This window comes from Caretta caretta, chromosome 3, assembly GCF_965140235.1.
Source record: "Caretta caretta isolate rCarCar2 chromosome 3, rCarCar1.hap1, whole genome shotgun sequence".
Taxonomy (NCBI): Eukaryota; Metazoa; Chordata; order Testudines; family Cheloniidae; genus Caretta; species Caretta caretta.
Genome location: NC_134208.1, coordinates 162,808,810 through 162,831,829, shown reverse-complemented (window position 1 = coordinate 162,831,829; position 23,020 = coordinate 162,808,810). Strand labels below are relative to the sequence as shown.

Here is a 23,020-nt window from a genome sequence, read left to right as displayed (position 1 = left end):
GCGTAAACTACAAAGCACACCCACACATGAACCACCTTTATTAGAATTCAAAAGGTCTCTACCATCTATAAAAGAAAGTGACTCAGCCAGCTTTAGTGAATCAGCACAATTCTGATTTTTCAGGCACTCTTTCATAAGTGACAGTTTTCCAACGGTCAGTTTCTCATCTTGGTTTGTAATCAAGTTTGAGAATTTTCCAGTATATGGATAAATTAAATTAATAAGAAAGAAGGAGTAAAATGTTTTCCATCTGACACTGCGACCACCATTTTGCCACAGGAAGAAAAGAGATTTAGGAAGGAAAAAACACTAACACATGAGATTTTAATTTCTAATTGTTGGAGAGATCTAAACAAAATGCAATTTATATTTGCATTTCATCAACATTTTTAAGTTTTTTAAAAAACCCATTAAAAAGCCACTGTACAGTCCTGGTGCTCTCTGGAGCAGGGATCCACACCTCTAACACACTGCAGAAAAGTCACCTCGTTGGGGCCAATGTGTTCCCTGCAGAATAGCCCCCAGAATCTTTATGTGGGAACTGGGCCGCTTTTGCATTAGTATGCAGAAGTGATCTACTGGGTGACCTATTATGGTACCTCCGGCAAATTTGTCAAGGCAGGGCCATGGGGTCCCTCATCTGTGACTAGGGATTAAGGAATATGCTACTACAGTTGCAAAGACTGCCTGCCCTCAAACGTTAATGATTTGCTCAGGGCTTGAAAAAAAAGGAGAGGTTACTCACCTTGCAGAGTAACTGGAGTTCTTAAAGATGTGTCCATAAGGGTGCTTCACTTCAGGTGCACACGTGCCCCTGAGCCCTACACATCCTCATGTCCCACACCAATACATAGAGCCACACGAACATACCAGCCTCAGTTCCTTCTCTAACACAAAGTCTCACAAAGGAATCTCCGAAGCAGAGGGGAAGGAGGGTGGGTCGTGGAGCACCCACAGGGACACATATCTTGAACAACTCCAGTAACTGCACAAGGTGAGTAATCTCTCCTTCATGTGGTGTCCCTAAGGATGCTCCATTTTAGGTGACTCCCAAGCAGTATCCCACAGCAAATAGGGAACTTTGGAACAGAGTCTAATACTAAATAAAAAACTGCACTGTGGAGGGCGCAGGCTGAACAGACAGCTACCAAAAATCTCAAATCAAAGGCAGAGGGGGAGCATATACCCCTGAAGGGGAGCACCCATAGAGACATAACAAAGAAGACCCCACGCACCTGCGACTGTTATCATCATGTAACAGTTTCACAAACAAGTGTGGGATGGGGAAAACAATGCCAACAAATACTGCAGAATCTAAGCTTTAAATTTCTATTCTTTTTTATTGCAAAAACAAAACCTTGTATTGGTTCACATTCATGAAGTCTTCCCACACATGCATGCAGACCACTCTAGTGCTTTTGCTACTCACAGCTTTCCCAGCTGCAGCAGAGTGAAAGCTAACCAATCTTGTCAGTTTTCACTGCTGCTGTACAAAACCCTGGCCTCATCTACAATGTCAATTTTAGGGAAGTCACACATTTCTGCAGTACCCATGTAGCTTTATCAGAGCTAGCAATGGTGGAAACAAGGGTGTAAACTAGCTGCCAGCACTTTTAGTACCGTATCCCTCAGACCTACAGTATTATGAACGAAGTACATGGCAACCCTAGAACCAGATCAGTTCCACTCTTTTGCTGCTGCAGCTGCTTCAGAAAGCTGAGTTTACCTGTTCAATGCCACTGTTTCCTCATCTTTCAGATCTGCTTCTGGCTAATAGATGTCCGGCAAAAGCTTCTCCTTCCCCCCCCCATTAATTTAACTGAGTGGCAACAAGACAGACAATTTTTTCATCAAAATTAGTGTGTAGTCTGCTGCAGAACCAGTAAAAATAGCATTTCCTTCTGCTAGTCAGCAGCAACATGAACCATTTCATTTTCTAATTCAAAAGCATTAGATTTGTCACCACTACAATCTTCTACCCCTATTTTAAAGGTGTTTATAACTTGACAGGGAATATTTACTTTGGGATGCAATTTAGAATATAAGGATTCACCTTAAACATATATTTTAGAAGAACATTTGAAGAACCAATTACTACCTTGATAATTTTAGGTTTCAGAGTAGCAGCCATGTTAGTCTGTATTCGCAAAAAGAAAAGGAGTACTTGTGGCACCTTAAAGACTAACCAATTTATTTGAGCATAAACTTTCGTGAGCTACAGCTCGCTTCATCGAATTACCTTGATAATATTTTAGTGCAATGACGACATAATTTCTATGAGGTTAATACCTACTATCATGTTGATGGAGTTAGTTATATTTCAGAATGTGAACTATTTACTTAATATAAAATCAAACATAAAATCTACAGGAATAATTCCCATATTGGATAAATATGGCGTCTATTTGTATTTTATAAAGTTCAGAAAGAAAGGAGAGAAAAATACTAACGACAGATCTACTTTGTAGTAGACAAAAGAAATTTCCCATTAATCTAATCTTGCATTTTCTTTCAATTCCTGCCCACACTTGGCACTTTTTCTAGGACTCTGTGTTATTTCTTAGTCCTTACTGGGATTAAGAGTATTTTCCAAACAATATGAGCTGAAAGTTTAACACACACTTGATTTACACTTTCCTCCAAATCTATTAATAAAGATGCTAAAGAAAACCAGGCCTTACACGCATCCCTGTAGTATCTTAACTCCATACACTGTGGTTTGTCATTACCCTTTCAGCCTGTTTTCAATCCATGTGACGATGTTCATATCCAAGTAAGAGTCTGAGGTACTGTATCAAAGTTTTATTGAACTCAACTTCTATTATCTCTATGGCATTCCCTTTGTCCACAAATTACATAATTCAATTCCCACCACCCAAAAATACAGTTTTTTCTTTAAAATATAATTGCTGTTCAGTATTCATAGGTCATTAGTGTAGCCCTTTATTCTATTTAATGTTAATTATACTCCAGTGGGTTCAGCTCTGGCAGCTACAGTCTCTAGTTCAACAGAGCTATCTCTGTTTGTTCTGGACCCAGAGCCCATAGGAACACATGAAACTTTAGGCAAATAAGTGAAACACACACAATTACAAAAGCATCTATCTTTTAGTAGTTTTATTAAAGTTATCAACAAAGTTATAAATGTCACAGCATATACAATTCCTAAATCTAAGTACCATGTACAAATTAAACCTACAGACATACTGACATCCTCCTAGATGGCGTTAAGAGTCTGTTGGCCCTCTCATAGATTGATCATCAATATGGGAGTGGTCCCTGCTGGAGTTTCCCATAGGAAGATCAATTTTCCTGCTCCAAGCAACCATTTTTAATATTGTGATTCTGTCTATACCTACATTATGCGTAAGTACATGAAAGTGTCAACCCTCTCTTTCTTATTGGTCTGAGTCCCCTAGAAAAACAAGGGACCCTGAATTCTATAGGCTGTGTAGGTTTTCATTAACATTGATGTACCACCTTTATCTTCAAAAAGAAAAGGAGTACTTGTGGAACCTTAGAGACTAACACATTTATTTGAGCATAAGCCTTTGTGAGCTACAGCTCACTTCATCGGATGCATGCAGTTTTTCCACTGCATGCATCTGATGAAGTGGCTTATGCTCACATAAATTTGGTAGTCTCTAAGGTGCCACAAGTACTCCTTTTCTTTTTGCAGATACAGATAAACTCGGCTGCTACTCTGACACCTTTATCTTGTGGTTAAGGCACATGTTGGAGACATTATTTGTTGTTACAGCTTTTTATAAATTTAAATTTAATTTTCGGAGCTACACTTTCGCACTATTACCAGTTGGTATCTCTTTTTCCAAAATCTTTTGGGTTATTTCTCGGTCACTGACTTACGCCATCATTTCTTGTCTCCAAGGCCTAAAATAGCTAAGCTAAAGTCTTGCAGGCCTCAGCCCACAGTTTCTTACATTTCAGCTTGTCTTACTCATGTCTACTACTTGGTTCCCCTAAATACTGATCAATCTTACACTTTTATAATTCTACAAATCAATTCTAATTAACATACAATTAATATACGGTATATTGATTAATCATAACATCACACAATAAATGGATACTAAGCTAAAATCATTGGCTACATTATCCTCTGGGTTCTAACAGATTCCATACACATTTTAGTAGGGACTGATGCTAGGTCTACGAGATGGCAATTGCAAAAATCACTTTTTCTTTTTTATGGCCAATACGATATTTGCTTTCTTCTATTTTCTGTATAACTCCAGATCTCTATAACTAATGCAACTGAACAGAGTTTACTAGTAGTAAACAAACTTAGGAAAGTTAAACAGAAGAAACTTCTCCAATCTCACTTTAAAGGACACCAACTTCAACAGCCCAAAAAGACAAAACAAAACAGTTAATAGTTTCAGATACATCTTCCTCTGAAACTCTGCTAAATTTTGGAGTTCACAGTCATATACTGTTACTTTAAAAAAAAAAAAGTTTCACACAGCAGCAGAGGAGAGAAACACCCACATAAAAATGTGGGGGAGGGGAAGTAATCAATTGAACTGGCTAGTTTACTAAGTGGTGTCAAAATGCACCAAAAAAAAATCCCTCAAATCTCCTCCATTTACTTGTAACACCTAAAATTACCCAAAACAACAACAAAAACAGGAGCAATCAGATGAAGGAGACTGTAAGATAAAATATAGCTAGATGGTTCCAATCTTTGTAGAAAATATTAAAGGGGGAAAAAAATACATGCGTGTGTATGTATATGTATACACACACACACTTAGCTGCCATTTATTCTGCTGTATATTAATCCTTCAATTCTGCAGTTAATTATGACATTTCTTAACACAGATTATTTTATTACTGTGACCAATATCTGGCTCATTTTATCACATTATACGATAGTTTATAATATATAATTGCACATAAATGAAAAATTTATTGGATTCATACTGTGTTGTATAAAGAAGATAATGATTGCAGCTATTATTTTCTGATCAAGCCAACACATAATCCCACATCACCACTGCTAGTTGTCAGATTAAATAGAGTACAAATAGCTATTCCCAATATACATACACTTGTTAAATGATACACAGCAGTTTTCAAAAACAATTAAATACCACTATGCTCAAGGTCTAGAAAGGATTTATGTTTCATTATTAGTGTTAACTTTAGCCTGGGAGCGTCATACTTATAAGCCAACAAACACTGCAGAATATAAACTTTAAATTTCTATCCCTTTTTATTGCAAATAAAACACTGTATTGGTTCACATTCATGAGGTCTTCCCATGCACACATAAAGACCTGTCTAATGCATTTGCTGTTGCTACACACAGGTTTCCCAATCTACAGCATAATGGGTGAGGAAAAAATTGGGAAGAGACAAACATGGGAAAAGGCATAGCTACTCCAGTTCTAGTGTGGAAGGGGAGGGAGCCAAGAAATAGCATGATTTCAAATAAAGAGAATTAGAACAGAAGGGTGCAAACAATGGAACAAAAAAAAAAAAAATGTAAAGAGAGGAAATGGAACAAACAAGTAAAAGAAAGCACCAGACAGGAACCCCATAATTTTAAGTTAGTAAACAGTAGGAGAGTTTCTATTTTTTTATAGTACTTTCTTGGCAGACATCCTGGTGTGGTAAGTTTTAGGAAAAAAGGATTGCAAGATGGTGTTGCTGCACAGAATTTGTCTCACACTGCTTCAAAATGTGATTGTCGACCAGGTGTATTCATACCTTAAATGCCATAACAGCGAGTAATTTTGTCTGCTGGCTGACAAGGACTGCGATGAAAGAGAGAATAGGAAAGGGTTTCAGATATATGAAAGACACAAACTTGGGAATTGGAGTAAAGATTTTTGCAAAATGGGCAGCAGCCACCCAGCTCCATGACTCATTTAAGAATATCAATAGCCAGCCTACTAGTTAGCAAGCAAAACATCCAGATGAGTTAAAGAATTTTTCCATTGCAGATGTGCATCTTTTTGGATATCGGGCTACCTGAATATTTACAAGAAAGTGATAGCATTAATCTGTATAGGCCCCAAAATTCATAATAAAGAAGGCTATATTCAATGCAATACATAGCTTCCTATGCCTTGAATAATTTCATACATTTGGGTTGACAACCAAATTATTATTTATTTTGCAACGTACTGTTAAAGAGTCTGGTGTTTTTATTTTTTGGGGTTTTTGTTTGCATTTGTATATGTACATATTACATAGTACACCTCTACCCGGATATAACGCGGTCCTCAGGAGCCAAAAAAACTTACTGCGTAATAGGTGAAACTGTGTTATATCAAACTTGCTTTGGCCTCAAGCATTTCCATTATTGATAGTCACTTCTCGCCCCCTGACTGACCCCTCAGAACCCCTGACCCATCCAAACCCCCCTGCTCCCTGTCCCCTGACTGCCCCGACCCCTATCCACACCCCTGCCCCCTGACAGGCCCTATCCAACACCCCCGTTTCCCGCCCCCTGACCACCCCGCCCCCAGAACCTCCAAACCATCCAACACCCCCTGCTCCCTGACCGCCCCCCAAGACCCTGCTCCTTATCCAACCCCTTGGCCCCGGCCCGGCACCCTTAACATGCCACTCAGAGCAGCGTGTCGGAGCCAGACATGCTGATCCGCCAGAGAGCGCAGACCCGCCCCCCCCAGAGCGCTGCTTTACCACATTATATCTGAATTCGTGTTATATCAAGTCGCGTTATATCGGGGGTAGAGGTGTATATTCCTAGGATCCTGCATAGGTTTCACTTTTCTAAAATGAAAGTAAGCTTGAGAACCTTAACAAATTGTCACTGTCTATTTTAAAATATACTGTACTCTATGTATAAATAAGTGCTAGTAAGTGCTGGACTCTGTGGTTAAATAATAGAATCTTAGCTTCCGGATCTCTTATTTCTGTCTTTTTTCTCTTTTTCCTCTGCTGGCAGTTTTCTCAGGCCTCCAGAAAGAATTACACCATTTGGATCATTCCCTTCCTCCTCATGGGACATTTTGCCTTTCTTTTCTTTTGTACATATCTAAAGTGCACATTTGATTGAAGGCCTGGTGTGTCCTGAAGGTTTAGCAACAGAGATCAAACCTTCACTTCACGTGTGGAGTCACTGACTTAAAAGTGCTTAAGTATATGTTTAATTTTAAGAAGAATTTGACTTCAGCACATGCTTGAGCACTTTTCTGAATCTAAGGCGTGGCAAAGAAAGGTCTTTTCTATGCCCCTTTACTCATGCCCTTTTTTAAACATTGCCATTTTGCATAAAAATAACCCTACCAGAGATAAGGGGGAAAAGGGATAATGGAGGAAAGAATGAAAAGCTGTATTTTATAAGCTCCTGGTGGAGCAGTGCCTCCTCTTAATTCACCAGACCATCAACTGTCAGCTTTTTCCCCCACATTCCCCCACACCAAGAAAGTTTTGGAAACAGGAGGAAAGCATTTCCCAGAATCATCTATATCATTTCAACGTTTTCTCTAAATCATAGCCTTAGTCCAAGAGAGAGAGACAAGCAACGACTACAGTATCTATGGGCTCGGATTCAAAATAATTGCTCAAAGAAACCCACAGATTAACCGTTCAGTTCATTAGGTAGAAATTTAGAGGTAACGCAGCGTCTTGGAGAAGCAACAGTACGTGGAAAGTCGCATTATTTTGTGCTGTCAAATAAAGCTTTTTTTTTTAAATTAAAAGATAAACCATCTCCCCTTTGCCAAAGATGTAGAAGCCAAGCACAGCTGTTCCAGCATACCTAGTTTATATTCCTACGTGCAATTCACCCCAAAATTATCTATGTAGGCACTTTTATTCATCTACATTTATGCCATCCTAACCTGGCCTGCAGTGTCAACGAATACACATACCAATCCAAGAAACATTAGTTGGACTACCCGCGCATCTTTTGAGTCATATTTCTTCGGTGGATACCACCACCTCAATAGTGCAGTAAGCATTTTTATACATAAATCTGCTGAGATGCAGGTGCCAAACAGAATACCTTGAATACGACGTATAACTTATTACAATTGAAAAACAATGTCAGACTACACTATGCATAAATCTTCAAGACATTAGGCTCTAATCATAATGGACCTGACTTTTCACTGCACAGCAACTTGTGCAGTTATTTATGATTTGCAAAATGAGGATATAACACTATAGCTGAACCACTCGGTGATAAAGACCATAATGACAGGTTTCAGAGGAACAGCCGTGTTAGTCTGTATTCGCAAAAAGAAAAGGAGTACTTGTGGCACCTTAGAGACTAACCAATTCACGAAACTAACCACCTTAGAGACTAACCAATTCACGAAAGCTCATGCTCAAATAAATTGGTTAGTCTCTAAGGTGCCACAAGTACTCCTTTTCTTTTTGCGAAAGACCATAATGTTATAGCTGAACCACTGAGTAACAGCGACCATAATGTAATTAAATGTAGGGGGGAAAATACCAAAAAAACCCACAACAGTAGCATCTAACTTCCAAAAGCGGGACTACACAAAATGAGGAAGGTAGTTAAATGGAAATTAAATTAATCACAACAGTAAAATGTCTGCAAGATGTACAGCAACTATTTAAAAAACACCATAATAGAGGCTCAAACTAAATGTATACCCCATAAACAGTAAGGGTCAAAAAATTGCCAACATGGCTAAACAGAGTAAAAGAGGTGGTTAGAGTCAAAAAGACATCCTTTAAGAATTGGAAATCAAATCCTACCGCGGAAAATAGAAAGGAGCATAAACTCTGGCAACTCAAGGGTAAAAGTATAATTAGGTAGGCCAAAACAAATTTGAAGAACTAGCAAAAGACAAAAAAAAGAACAGCAAAATATTTAAGTACATCAGAAGCAGGAAGCCTGCCAAACAATCAGTGGAGCCACAGGACAATCGAGGTCCTGAAGGAGCACTCAAAGGAGACAAGGTCATTGCAGTGAAGCTAAATTAATTCTGTGTATTAGTCGTCACTGCAGAGGCTGTGAGGAAGAGTCCAACACCTGAGCCATTCTTTTTAGGTGACAAATCTGAGGAACTGTCCCAGATTGAGGTGTCAGTAAAGGAGGCTTTGGAACAAACGGATACATTAAACAGTAATAAGTCACCAGGACCAGATGGTATTCACCCAAGAGTTCTGAAGGAACTCAAATATGAAAATGCAGAACTACCAACTGTGGTTTGTAACTGCTTGATTACATCAGGCTCTGTACCAGATGCTGGAGAATAGGTAACAAGACACCAAATTTTAAAAAAGACTCCAGATGTGATCCTGGCAACTGCAGGCCAGTAAGCCTAACTTCAGTACCAGTCAAATTGACTGAAATGATAGCAAAGGGCAGAATTATCAGACTCATAGATGAACATGATATGTTGGGAAAGAGTCAACATGGCTTTTGTAAAGGGAAATCATGCCTCGCCAATCTATTAGAATTCTTTGATGTGATCAACAAACGTGAACAAAGGGAATCCAGTGGATATAGTGTACCTGGACTTTCAGAAAGCCTTTGCTTAAGAGCCTTTGGTAAGGGACCTTGTCAAAGTAAGCAGTCTTGGGATAAGAGGCCAGGTCCTCTCACCAATGAGAAATTGATTAAAAGACAGGAATCAAAGGGAAGGAATAAATGGAATGGAGATATGTAAATAGTGATGTCCCCCAGGGATCTGTATTGGGACCAGTCCAGGTCAACATATTCATAAATGAATACGGAAAAGGGGTAAACAGTGAGGTGGCAAAATTTGCAGATGATACAAAATTACTCCCGATAGTTAAATTCAAATCTGACTGCAAAGAGTTACAAAGGGATCTCAGAAAACTGGGTGACTGGGCACCAAAATGTCAGATGAAATTCAACGTTGATAAATACAAAGCAATGTAAATTGGAAAACACAATATCAACTATACATATAATACTCCTGAGGGCATTCTGCACCAAAAAAAAATAAAAATTCTGTGCACAATATTTTAAAATTCTGCAAACTTTGTTTGTCAAATAAACGTGGAGGCTCCAGCATGGCATTGGGGAGCACAGGCCACTGGCTGCACAGAGGTGGGAGATCACTGTGCAGCTCCACCCTGACACAGACTCAGTGGTGAGGCTGCACCCAACCCTGACAGCGCAAGGACTGGGTCTGCCCAGAAACACCCCAGGGCCTTGCCCCTCTGTGCCAGGCTCAGCAAGGCAGGATCCAAGTGTGGAGGGGCTTCGTGGGAGGGGGATCCAGGTATGGGTTGAGAGGGTTCTGTTTGGGGCAATCTGAGTGTGGGCAGCTCAGTGGGGGATCCAGGTGCAGGGTGCTAGAGGGGTTCTGGGTGCAATGGCAATGGGACTCTGCAGGGGGGTCCGGGTGAAGGTGGTTGAAGCTCAGCGGGGGCAGGGTGTGTGTGTGTGGCAGGTCCTGGGTGTGGTGGATAGAGCTTGGCGGGGGGGCTGGGTGTGGAGGGCTCAGTGCAGGGTCCAGATGTTGGTGGAGTAGGGCTAAGTGGGATGGGGATCCAGGTGCAGATCAGACAGGTGCAGCTGACTGGGGCTCAACAGGATGGGGATCTGGGTGCGGGTGACTCGTCGGGGTGGTCCAGGTGCAGGGGGAGTGAGGCTCATCGGGGGGAGGTTTTCGGTGTGGGGGGTTGAGGCTCTGTGGGAGGGTCTGGGTATGAAAGGTTCTGGATTCACAGGTGTTGGGCAGATGGGGGAGCAGCTCCCCGTACAGTGATCCCTCCCACTGCACCTAAGGAGCGATGGGTGCAGGAAGCACAGGGGGGTGTGGAGTTTGCAGAGCTTCCTAGAGCCAGGCGAGAAATCTCGGGGTGGGTCCGACACAACCCAGATGCCTTGTAGGGGAAAAGGAAGTCCCATCCTCCCCCGCGCAGCCAGGACTAGCAGCTGAGCCAGGCACAGGGTAGGAGGCACCAGCTGGGTCTTCCCCAGTACCACCCACTACCCCACAGTGATTTACCTCTATGCCAGCTGCCCTAGGCATCGGAAACATTCTGCTGGTGAGGCTCGTGGCTTTCCTTTGCTTCCCCGTCAGAAAGTCATTTTTCTGAAGGGAAGCAAAGAAATCTGCAGGGGACATAAATTCTGCACATGTGCGGTGGCGCAGAATTCACCCACGAGTAAAATGATGGGGTCTAAATGAGCTGTTTCCGCTCATGGAGAGTCTCCGTGGATAGTTCTCTGAAAACTTCTTTTCAGTGTGCAGCAGCAGTCAGAAATGCTAAAAGAATATTAGGAACCATTAGGAAAGGGACAGATAAGACGACAGATAATATAATGCCACTATATAAATCCATTGTACACCCAGTCCTTGAACACTGCATGCAGTTCTGGTTGCCCATCTCAAAACAAGTATATTAGAACTGGAAAAAGTACAGAGAAGGCAATGAAAATTATTAGGGGTATGGAATAGCATCCATTTGAGGAGAGATTACGAAGACTGGGACTGTTCATCTTAGAAAAGAGATGACAGAGGGGATATCATAGAGGTCTATAAATGAATGGTGGGGAGTAAATAAGTGTTACTTACCCCTTCCCACAACACACAAACGAGGGGTCACCAAATGAAATTAATAGGTAGAAGGTTTAAAACAAACATAAGGAAGTACTGCTTCACACCATGCACAGTCAACCTGTGAAACTCATTGCCAGGGGATATTGTGAAGGCCAAAAGTATAACTGGGTTCAAAAAAAGAATTAGGTAAGAACCTGGCTATTAACCAAGATGGTCAGGGATATAGCTCCATGATCTGGCTGTTCCTAAACCTCTGCCTGGTAGAAGCTAGGCCTGGATAACAGGGAATGGATCACTTGATTGAGTGCCCTGTTCTGTTCACTCCCTTTGAAACATCTGGCACTGGCCACCATCGGAAGACACTATACTGTGCTATATGGACCACTGGTCTGAATCTGTGTGGCCATTCTTAGGTTAACTATTGTGAATGAGGAATTATACCCTCTTTGCACAAGTATAAATAATCACACAAGGTATAAAATAGTGAAGAATCAAGTCTAAAGAGTATACTCTTGCCCTGAGAAGTGAGAAAACAACTTAATGGGCAGGAGATCAACTACTTAATCGTCCATCATGACCAGATACAAAAAGATTTTGCCCAAATTGCTCTAGTAAAAAAGTTACTCTAATCCATAACTAGATTATGTAGGCCAAAGGCAATGACTGGAGAAATTGTCTGTTAGCCACAATAAGAGGCAGATGGCAACCATAATGAAGAGGGACAACAATTTTTAACAGTGGTGTTGTTTTTTTGAGAAAAATAATTTCAGTCACTGCTCCACTGGGCCCTTCTGCCAATTTTTGTGGTTTTACAATCAAATATATATATATGAAGTCTTTTTTTCCTTTGCAGCTGCCATTGATAAACCCATACAGAAACAAGAAACTAACCGACTATCTAATGGAAACTGATTATATATGAAGTGCTGTCAGGTGTACAACAGAAACTTGAAAAATGATAAATATTTTTTCTAATCCCTATTATTAAGTAATTTTTAAAGACAGAAAAATAAAGAGATGTATGTTGCCTATCTTTGACAATTAGAAAATGACACACTCTTATCAGTCAGCTCCTGAATGCCTCTTTCACATTTGGATAATATAGTTCTGCCCCTTGACATGGAATGTCTCTACATTTTTCATGGTAGTTCAGGATATGTAACCCAAGGAGTAAAGCCAAGTACTATGGGCAAAAGAAGTGCAGAAGTGTTTCAAGTCCAGGTTCTGCAGCAGCTGAGGGGTGATATCATGAAGCTTGGCTGAATAAAGCTCTTTTAAATTCATCTTCCTGATAGTGAGAGTCCATAGCAAATTTTTGTAATCAAATCTATTCTATGTAAAAGGATATTTGAGAGACCACAAAAGTAAACCTATTGTAATAATTATGATACAGCAGTTTAGTGAAAGTATTATTGTAGTGGGACAAAGCTCACTCTTTGGTGATGCCAGTATAAAGTGTACTTTAAACCCCTTTCACAATTTCTGTATTTTAGTATTGTTTTTCCTGTTACAAATATAAGCTTCCAGCTTTTTTTTCCAAATCTCCTCAGCTTTAATCTCTCTCACCCTCACCTTAACTGCTTTCAGAGAAAGCTTTAAAAAGCAAAACTAAAAACTACTGGCCAAGCCATAGTTTTCAACAATCTGCTGATCCTCTGGCTCTTGCCCCTCACAATAAGGGCATTCATTCATCTCTCAAAGGCCCCAGTCTTTATCACCCTTCTCTCTACAACTATCACCCCCATCCTTCTTCTCCCTTTCATCTCTAAGCTCATTGTTTACAATCACTGTTTCAAATTCTTCTCCTCCAATTCCATTCTCAACCCTCTTTAATCCAGTTTCTACTCTTTGCACTGCATTGAAACTGCTCTCATCAGTCTCTAATGATTCCTTCACAGCCAAGATCAGAACCACTACTCCATCCTCATCCTCTTTGACTGTCAGCCACCTTCAACACAGTCAACTATGCTCCTTTTCTTGAAATCTTGTCCTTTCTTGGATTCCATGTCTCTGCTCTCTAATTGCTCATTTAGCTCCTCACTAACCCTCCAACTTTCTGTGGAGATTCCACAGGGCTATTCTTCATCCTCCTCTACACCTTACCTCTGGGTAAACTCATCTGCAAATACAAACTCAAAAACCATCTACACTGACAATTCACAAATATACCTCTCTACTCCAGAGCTATCTCCTGTGCAAACTAAAGGCTCAGTCTCTCTCTCTGACATCTCCTTGTGGATATTTAGCCATGAGCTCAGATTCAACATGGCTAAAACAGGGGTCTTAATCTTCCCCACATACACCTTCTCCCCCACCTCCTTTCTCAATCACTATGGACCACACCAACATCCTGCCTGTCACTCAGTTCCATACCCTGGGCATGATCTCTGACTCAGAACTCTCTCTAGGTCCTTACATGCAGGCTGTATTTAAGTCTCGCAGATTCTTTCTGCATAACATCTCTAAAATAAGATCTTTCTTATCCACAAAGCACAAACTCTCATCCAGGATTTCACCACCTTGATTATGGCAACATCCTTTTCTCTAGCCCTAACAAATGCAGTCTTGCCTCATACATATCCATTCATAATGAAGTTACAAAGATCATTTTGCAAGCCCCTCACTTTGACCATGCCACCCCTTTCTTCACATCCATCCACTGGCCCCTTCTCTAGTGCATCAGATGTAAGCTACTTGTCGCTGCTCTCAAGGACCCATCATACTTTTTCTTATTCACTGGTGAGATATTGACTCCTAACACCAATCGGCCAATGAGGCAAGCCTCCATCAACCACTTGTTAATTTTTAAAACAAGCATCTATGTGCTGTCTCCCATGCTGGCCCTCATACTTGAGAGGAGCACCCCATAAACGTCTGCAAAGCTACCTCATTATCCTTCTTTAAACTTGCCTTTGCCAGAATGATTACAAAAAACTTGACAAGAGTTCACTGCTGCACTAAGACCACGGCCTACCATGCTGACCAATATTGCTTCAGTGTTTCCTTGTATTCCCCCATGTCTGCCTGTAGCCATCTGTTGCCTCTTGTCTTCTACTTTGACTGTAAGCGGTTTGGGGTAGGGTCCATCTTTCAGTTGATTGTAAAGCACCTAGTACAATGGGGTAATAAAGTTACATTTTTTAGCTGAAGTCAACCAAATTAAAACGTCACCTTACTTGAAAGGCATTTTCCCAAAAGTAGGGAAAATCCTCCAAGCACGAAACTCCCCTTGACTTTAATGGGAGCTCTTCCTCAAAAGACAAACAAAGGACATGTCTTCATTATTAATGGCACCGATGGGAAAGCGCTCTCCCAGCGCTATAAAAAAACCCACTCCCACAAGAGGAGTAGCTCCCAGTGCTAGTGCACTCTCTACACTGCCACTTTACAGTGCTGAAACTTGCAGCGCCCCGGGGGTGCTTTTTCACATCCCTAAGCGAGAAAGTTGCAGCGATGTAAAGCGGCAGTGCAGACAAGGCTCTAAATGTTAAAATTTTGAGATTAAAATTTGTTGCAGGTAAAGAGACTGTTGTGATCACTAAGAACCCGACTGAAGGCTCTGTGTGGGCATAGCAGTCCACCCATGCGTAAAGAATTGCAGGGCCAGGGTTTAAATTAGAAATTGGGTGAATGTGAAATTAAAGCTCTCTGGAAAGAAAGTCTTAGTAATTTGAAAGGAGCAGGGAAACATCTAAGATCTGTAATTTGCAATGATGTTAACGCTTGAATTGCAGTAGTTTACTTTTCAGAGTAGCAGCCGTGTTAGTCTGTATCCGCAAAAAGAAAAGGAGGACTTGTGGCACCTTAGAGACTAACCAATTTATCTGAGCATAAGCTTTCGTGAGCTACAGCTCACTTCATCGGATGCATCCGATGAAGTGAGCTGTTCATCTGATAAGTGAGCTGTAGCTCACGAAAGCTTATGCTCAAATACATTTGTTAGTCTCTAAGGTGCCACAAGTACTCCTTTTCTTTTTTAGTAGTTTACTTTATCACAGTACCAAACTATAACTTCTTACATTTGGTTATGTTTATTTCTTTCAGTGTAAATTGGAAGGTATATGGGATTCTGTACAAAATGGTATTTTTGAAACCTTAAAAAATAAACTGATATCTAAAGCACAACTTTAGCAGTGGTTCAAGCGGAAAAAATATTTGCAAGAACAGCAAACAACCTTAATTGCCTAATGGCCGACTTCAAAGTCTTTATCTGAAGTACACCTCCTCTCCCAACATCAGTTTCTGCTTTTCCACTGTATGGTTAAAACCAATTAAATTATGGTGGTGTTTTAAGGGGACACTCGGTATTTCACTTTGCTGTGGAACTGTAGTGACGCTAAGCCAAGCATTGCTACCGCACTGTAGACGTGTACAATTCAGCTCCTTCACTGTGGTCATCGCTGAGTGCCTTTCCCTTCAGCTTTCCATGGGAAAGGACAAGCCATAAGGCTTTAAATCCGTTTAAATATGAAGCAAAGGGGAAATTTTATACTATAAATATATTTTTAAAAAAATCCCAGAGGGGCAAACGCTCCACAGCTTCCCCCCGTTTCAGCACACACATCCTCGCCTGACATGGGAGGTCATGGGGGGGACAGGCACAGCCCCTACAGGCAGGGACCCTGCCCCACGCTAGGGGCCGCCCCCAGCACAGGTGAACACCCCACGCGCGGGCCCGGGCGCTAGGGGCAGGGACAGGCTCCTGGGCGAGGGGACCCAGAGGACGGGGAAGGTCTGTCGCCCCGCACCGCGGGCCTAGGGAAGCGGGGGCCAGAGCGGGGCCGAGCCGGGCAGGGACCACTCACCGCTCTCCCTGCCGGCCGCGGCGCCGCCCGGGCGGAGATGCGGGCACAGGAAGTCCCGAGCCGCCGCCAGGTCCTGGAAGTGGCAGAAGGGGAGCAGCGAGCAGGACATGGTGCCGGCGCCCACCGCCCAGCCCGGAAACGCTCGGCGCCCCGCCTAGCAGCCTGAGCAGGGCGGCGCTGTGCGCATGCGTGGGAAGGGGGCGGGCTGAGGGATGCGTCACGTGATCACCGTGGCGTTGACAGCGTTGCCCCCGCCCCCGCCCTTTCCTGCGGGGGCCTGGTGGCGGCAGGGCCCGTGCAGCACCAGCGGGGGGACCCCGTAACGGGTCACCGCCCGCCGCCATGGGGGCTCGTCGGAGACCGTTGAGGCTGCGCCTCGGCGCTGGCGTCGCGGTGTCCCCTAACTGCCTTCGTCTCCGTCCTCAGGCGCTGCGGCGGCGGCAGCTGTTCCGTTGCCACCGCCGCTCGGTGCCGGACACCGGCCGGGCTCTGCCGCCGCCGCCTCCCGCCGGGAACTGAAGCGTTTGAGCCACCCCGGCGCGTGTGTTTTTACCCCGTCACGGGATCGCTCGGAGCCGGGCTTCGTCCGCCCCCGCGCACCGGCGGTCCCAGCCCCGCCGCGTCGATGGCACCCACACGAGGGCGAAATCCCCAGTGGAGCATCTGCCCGCGCCAGCCTCTCGCTGTTTGCAGAGGAGCGCGGCGGGGGGGGGGGGGGGGAGGACTTGTGGCACCTTAGAGACTAACAAATTTATGTGAGCATAAGCTTTCGTGAGCTACAGCTCACTTCAGCTCATGAAAGCTTATGCTCAAATAAATTTGCAAAAAGAAAAGGAGTACTTGTGGCACCTTAGAGACTAACCAATTTATTTGAGCATGAGCTTTCGTGAGCTACAGCTCACTTCATCAGCTGTAGCTCAGGAAAGCTCATGCTCAAATAAATTGGTTAGTCTCTAAGGTGCCACAAGTACTCCTTTTCTTTTTGCGAATACAGACTAACACGGCTGTTCCTCTGAAACCTGTCAAATAAATTTGTTAGTCTCTAAGGTGCCACAAATACTCCTTTTTAAGGTCAGGAAAGACTCACTGAGATAGAGCCTTGGTGAGCGTCAGGAAAGTGGGGTCTGGGTCTGGGTCAAGCTTGAGAGAGCCTTTCTGCTCCCGAGAAAGAGGAAAGAATTATCAGGAAGCCAGTGGATGGGCTAGTCTGCTGATCTTCCTGAGCCAGTGAAATCCAAGTCTAGAGAAGGCTGAAGGATGAGAGCAGCAGCAGAAGATGCCTATTGGCTCTTGGAGATGGAGAGCTGAAACCAGAGGGCTAGAGAGAGCTCTGCTAGAGAGCCAGAGTGTGGTGAGGGATGCTGGAGCTGTACTTGCATGGATTACGGTGTTGGGTCTTGGTGTGCATGGGGCTTTTTTCTGTAGTAAACTAATCCCATCAGGGCCATTTTCACTAAGAAGGACCAGCTGGACTGTTTGGGGGGGGGGGGGAGCGGTCAGGAGGGAAATTGAGGAACGTGTTCCAGACATGCTGCAGCCTGCTGGCAGAGGTTGCTCCTAGGTGGGGCCGCTCTGTGACAGGCAGCGGATGATACCAAGATGGGAGGGGTTGCAAGTGCTTTGGAGGATAGGATTAAAATTCAAAATGATCTGGACAAACTGGATAAATGGTCTGAAATAAACAGGATGAAATTCAATAAGGACAAATGCAAAGTACTCCACTTAGGAAGGAACAATCAGTTACACACATACAAAATGAGAAATGACTGCCTAGGAAGGAGTACTGTAGAAAGGGGGTCATAGGGGATCACAAGCTAAATATGAGTCAACAGCGTAACACTGTTGCAAAAAAAGCAAACTTCTGGGATGTATTAGCAGGAGTATTGTAAGCAAGACACGAGAAGTAATTCTTCTCCTCTACTCCACGCTGATTAGGCCTCAGCTGGAGGGTTGTGTCCAGTTCTGGGTGCCACATTTCAGGAAACATATGGACAAATTGGAGAAAGTCCAGAGAAGAGCAACAAAAATGATTAAAGGTCTAGAAAACATGACCTATGAAGGAAGATTGAAAAATTTGAGTTTGTTTAGTGTGGAAAATAGAAGACTGAGGGGGGACATGAAAAAGTTTTCAAGTACATAAAAGGTGTGATGGGTTCGGTCACAGAGACTCCCTTGGGACTGTTACTTGATGTGCTGAAGTTACCTCTGAGCCCATTTTCCCTGCGAGCTTGGGACACCAGAACCCTGCATTGTTGAGCCAGACACGCTAGCCTGCTGCAACACAGACCCAGGTCTGGTCTCCCCACCCCAACGCTGCATGCTTAAACCTGCTCAGCAGGTTACTTGTCTCCAGCACCCAGACACCCAGCTCCCAATGGGATCCAAACCCCAAATAAATCCACTTTACTCTGTATAAAGCTTATACAGGGTAAACTCATAAATTGTCTGCCCTCTATAACATTGATAGATATGCACAGCTGTTTGCTCCCCCAGGTATTAATCACTTCTGGGTTTACTAACAAAAGTGATTTTATTGCATATAAAAAGTAGGATCTAAGTGGTTTCAAGTAATAACATACAGAACAAAGTAAGTCACCAAGCAAAATAAAGCAAAAACATGCAAGTTTAAGCCTAATAAATTAAGAAACTGATTGCAGGTAAAATCTCACCCTCAGAGATGTTCCAATAAGTTTTTCACAGACAAGATTCCTTCCGAGTTTGGGCCCGTTCCTTTTCCCTGGTACATTCCTTGTTAGTTCCAGCAGGCATTTTAGGTGAAAAGCAGGGACTTTCTCATGACAGGGACCCTCTTTGTTCTGTTTCACCCCCTTTCATAGCTTTGGCACAAGGTGGGACTCTTTTGTCTCTCTGGGTCCCCACCCCTCCTTCTAAATGGAAAAGTACCAGTTTTAAGATGGATTTCATTGCCAGGTGACATGGTCACATGTCCTGTGAGACCCCAGCATTCATTCTTCCAGGGCAGGCCTGTAGGCACCCAAGAAGGTTTGCAAGTAAACAGACCAGTTACAACCAATTGTCCTAGTCCAGGAGTGTCCAGCCTGTGGCTCCGGAGCCACATGCGGCTCTTCAGAAGTTAATATGCGGCTCCTTGTATAGGCACCTACTCTGGGGCTGGAGCTACAGGTGCCAACTTTCCAATGTGCCAGGGGATGCTCACTGCTCAACCCCTGGCTCTGCCACAGGCCCTGCCCCCACTCTACCCCTTCCCATCTTCTCCCTTGAGCCTGCCGTGCCCTCCTCCCGCCCCCCCCCCAGCTTCCTGCACGCCATGAAACAGCTGATCAGGAGGTGCTGGGAGGGATGGGGAGGCGCTGATCGGTGGGCGGGAGGCGCTGGGAGCTGGGGGAGCAGAGCTGATGAGGGGGGCTGCCGACGTTTTACTCTGGCTCTTTGGCAATGTACTTTGGTAAATTCTGGCTCCTCAGACTCAGGTTGGCCACCCCGTCCTAGTCAATTGGAGTCGTCAAGCTTACAAACCGCCATTAATGGCCCACACTTTGCATAATTACAATAGGACCTCAGAGTTGCACTTCATATTTCTAGCTTCAGATGCGAGAATGATACATGCATACAAATAGGAGGTACACACTCAGTAGATTATAAGCTTTGTAATGATACCTTACAAGCACTTGTCTGGGAAGAAGGGGCTACGTTTCTAGCAAGCTGGAGTCAAAGAATGCATTTTTAGATGCTGATGCTACTTGGTCAGCTAAGCTTACTGAGGAGTCAGAAAGCACCCTGAGGTTTCACATCACTGACAAATGAGGGCTGTATGTTTTCAATAGAATGTGGAGACAGTGTTTCATCTAGTTCTTCAAAGCAGTTCCTCTTTCTAGTCATGATCACTTTAGTCTTGTCTGTGTTCAGCTTGTGTTCAGCCACATCATTTTTCTATCATGTCTAGGGTCTGTTGACTGATCCATTGCTGTTTGGGGTTGGGGCACCTTTTCCCCACCACTTTGTTAGCAGTGTCCGTAACAGAAGACCTGTAAACAATCCTGTTTAATAATTTAAAGATTTATCTCTGTAGTAGTAGGTGAGTTTTCACCACATCTGTCTTGGAATTCTCCTACTGAGAGATGTTTAAAAGTTTTGCTCGTATTTTCTGTCTTGTATACCCTCATTAAGAGCAGCTTTGACACATCCCAAGATGCTGTGCTGTTACTAGCTCGCTAAGGTGCCATCAAGCAGGTAAAAATATTCACTTGCTGTCTTTGAAATGCACCTTTTCGATGTCTGTGTTCATTAGAGTAAGATTTTGATATCACAGATCTGAGAGACCTATCAAGGATATGATCAGGAGATATAAACATCATGGGGAAAAGGATGCCTGCTGTTCATGATCTTTGTCAGAGAAAATCTGTCAATAAAGCAAATTCAGCTGTCTCTGAGGATGAGTTCAGGCTGCCTTCTGGGGGAGTCAGCATTGATACATCTGGGTGAGATACTTAACCTATGTCAGTATGGCAGATATCTATGTAGAGCTGGTTGAATCATTCATTGTAAATACATTATCCAATGAATTTGGCCCAGTTTTTTTCCATTCATGAGCAAATCATTCATGAGCCTGTCCTGATTTTTGCAAATAATGTATTCATTATTCCTAAGTACTTGCAGAGTAGGTTGGATGAACAATTTTCAGCCTTACATGTTGTTCACAAACTGTTCACTGCAGCTATATGTATTTATGGTGTGTGATTGGTCACCTCATTTACATAGTAGTGCTTCTGCTTTCTGGTTGGATGACTATATCCTTTTAACGAAGAAAATAAATGATGACTAGTGAATGACAATAATGAATACTCTTGATCACACACAGTGCCCATGTTCATTTGCAAATGTGGCCAAAGGATGCACAATTACCATTCACTAAGTAAGCATTTATCAAAGTGTGGAGTGTGCATGGAGGAGTGAGTATGAAGCACTCATCGGAGAGGGGCATTGAAAAGGTATTAAGATGAGTAGGCCTGTAACACCATATCAGGTTTCATCTTCCTGAAGGGGGAGTTTAGCTTTCCAGCATTTGGGAAATTATACCCTAAACATTTTTGTATACAAAATCTTGGTTGTGCAAATGTTTATGAATAGTGATGCAAATATTGTCAAACTGAAAAGCCATTCAGAGTTTGAACCACTGTTCACAAGTAAATGTAATAAAGATGTAATGCACAGGAGGGCTATTAAGAGATAAGTCTGTATTTTCTGACCCCAGTCATCTGACATGGATCAGAGTTACTAAATGTTATACCCTGTCACATGACATGGGTCAGTAGCCAGGGGCTGCAGTGGCTATTGTAACAGGACTGTTTTTGCAGGACTGAGCCAGATCCATCTAACCCATGAGGGTTATATTTATAATTCTATTTTCCTGGGGAGGGAGAGAATTTCTTATATCAAACAGCAGGTTCTTTTTAGTCTTTATCAGGTGTTTTGTTAACATATTATATCTCTCTCTAAGGGTAATAGTAAGTGTGTACATTGGAGCATCTCCCCTTGGATGTATGTATACTGAAAAATTGAGTGGTGGCTCAAACTTTTTATGTTTAAATTTCAAATATAATTTGTCCTACTCTCAGTTTTGGCATCCATGGTATAGTCAGGATTTAGCATGATCTAGGAGATGGGACACATGGTAGGTTCTGTATCTGAGTCTGCAATTGAAGTATCATATTACCTTGGGCAAGTCCCATAACATCTATGCCTCAGTTTCCCCATTTGTTAAAGGGGAATAAGAATGTTTACCCACCTTTTTGAAATGATATGAAATCTGCGTGTGAAAATACTTATTCTTTTATTACTACATTTCTTAGAAGAGTCCTCTTGCTCTAATAAAGAGCCAAGCGGCCCCAGTCTTGTCCATCAACTTAACAGCTGACAGTGTCAAGCTCTAAAAAAAGAGTTCAATCCAGTCATCTTCCACTGGAGCTTGGATGATGATATCAGCAGATATCGCAGGAAGAGCAATGTCTGGGATGATCACAAGATTCCTTTCATACTTCTTATAGAGCTGTGTTGGCTGGACTGGCTGTAGATAGAAAGCCATCCACAACAAGAAAAAATATCCAGAGTGTTGAGCTTTTTTGGTATAAGCTTCTCATGTGGACAGACAAAAGCTGTCTCCCATAGGACAACTTTCCTCTGCACAAATATCTCACCGCATCAGAGCCAAAATAAACTTCAGAGACTTGCTTTTTTTTTTTCATATGCAGTTTAAAAGCAGAAGCATTTAGTTTCGGGTCTCAGCGATGATGTTTAGGGCCTTTTGAGAATCCATGATAATTGCTGTTTTTAAGCAGTGGAGCCCCTTAATTATGAGAAGTCAGACTAGATGAGTATCTAAACTTTCTACAAAACTGGAGTCATCTAACTACTAATTTTTTACCTTATTTTATTTTGTATGGAAGCATTAACAGGGAGAAGAAGGAATAAGTGATGACTTATCTATGCTGAGAGGAGTACCAAACCAAAATTTAACTTTCATCTTTCCACTTCTATAGCTTGCAGTTTCCACTATAACAGAGGCTCTCAACCAGGGGTACGTATGCTCCTGGGGGTACACAGAGATCTTCCAGAGGGTACATCAACTCATCTAGATATTTGCCTAGTAAAAAGGCTACATAAAAAGCACTAGCAAAGTCCGTACAAACTAAAATTTCATAGAGACAATGACTTGTTTATACTGCT

General features: G+C 42.7%; 1 protein-coding gene across 5 annotated transcripts in view; it reads right to left on the bottom strand.

Moving 5' to 3' along the window:
- RAB3GAP2 (RAB3 GTPase activating non-catalytic protein subunit 2) overlaps positions 1–16,535 on the bottom strand; it is a 71,615-nt gene extending 55,080 nt beyond the window's left edge. For 2 of the 5 annotated variants that reach the window (XM_048843223.2, XM_048843224.2), the window contains exon 1: positions 16,316–16,535. In XM_048843223.2, the coding sequence (XP_048699180.2) occupies positions 16,316–16,424 (109 nt within the window). In that variant the 5' untranslated portion in view covers positions 16,425–16,535. Of the gene's footprint in view, positions 1–14,484; positions 14,620–16,315 lie in introns of all 5 variants that reach the window. The other 3 variants (XM_048843226.2, XM_048843225.2, XM_075127070.1) reach the window with 2 other exon arrangements.
- Positions 16,536–23,020: the final 6,485 nt, after the last annotated feature.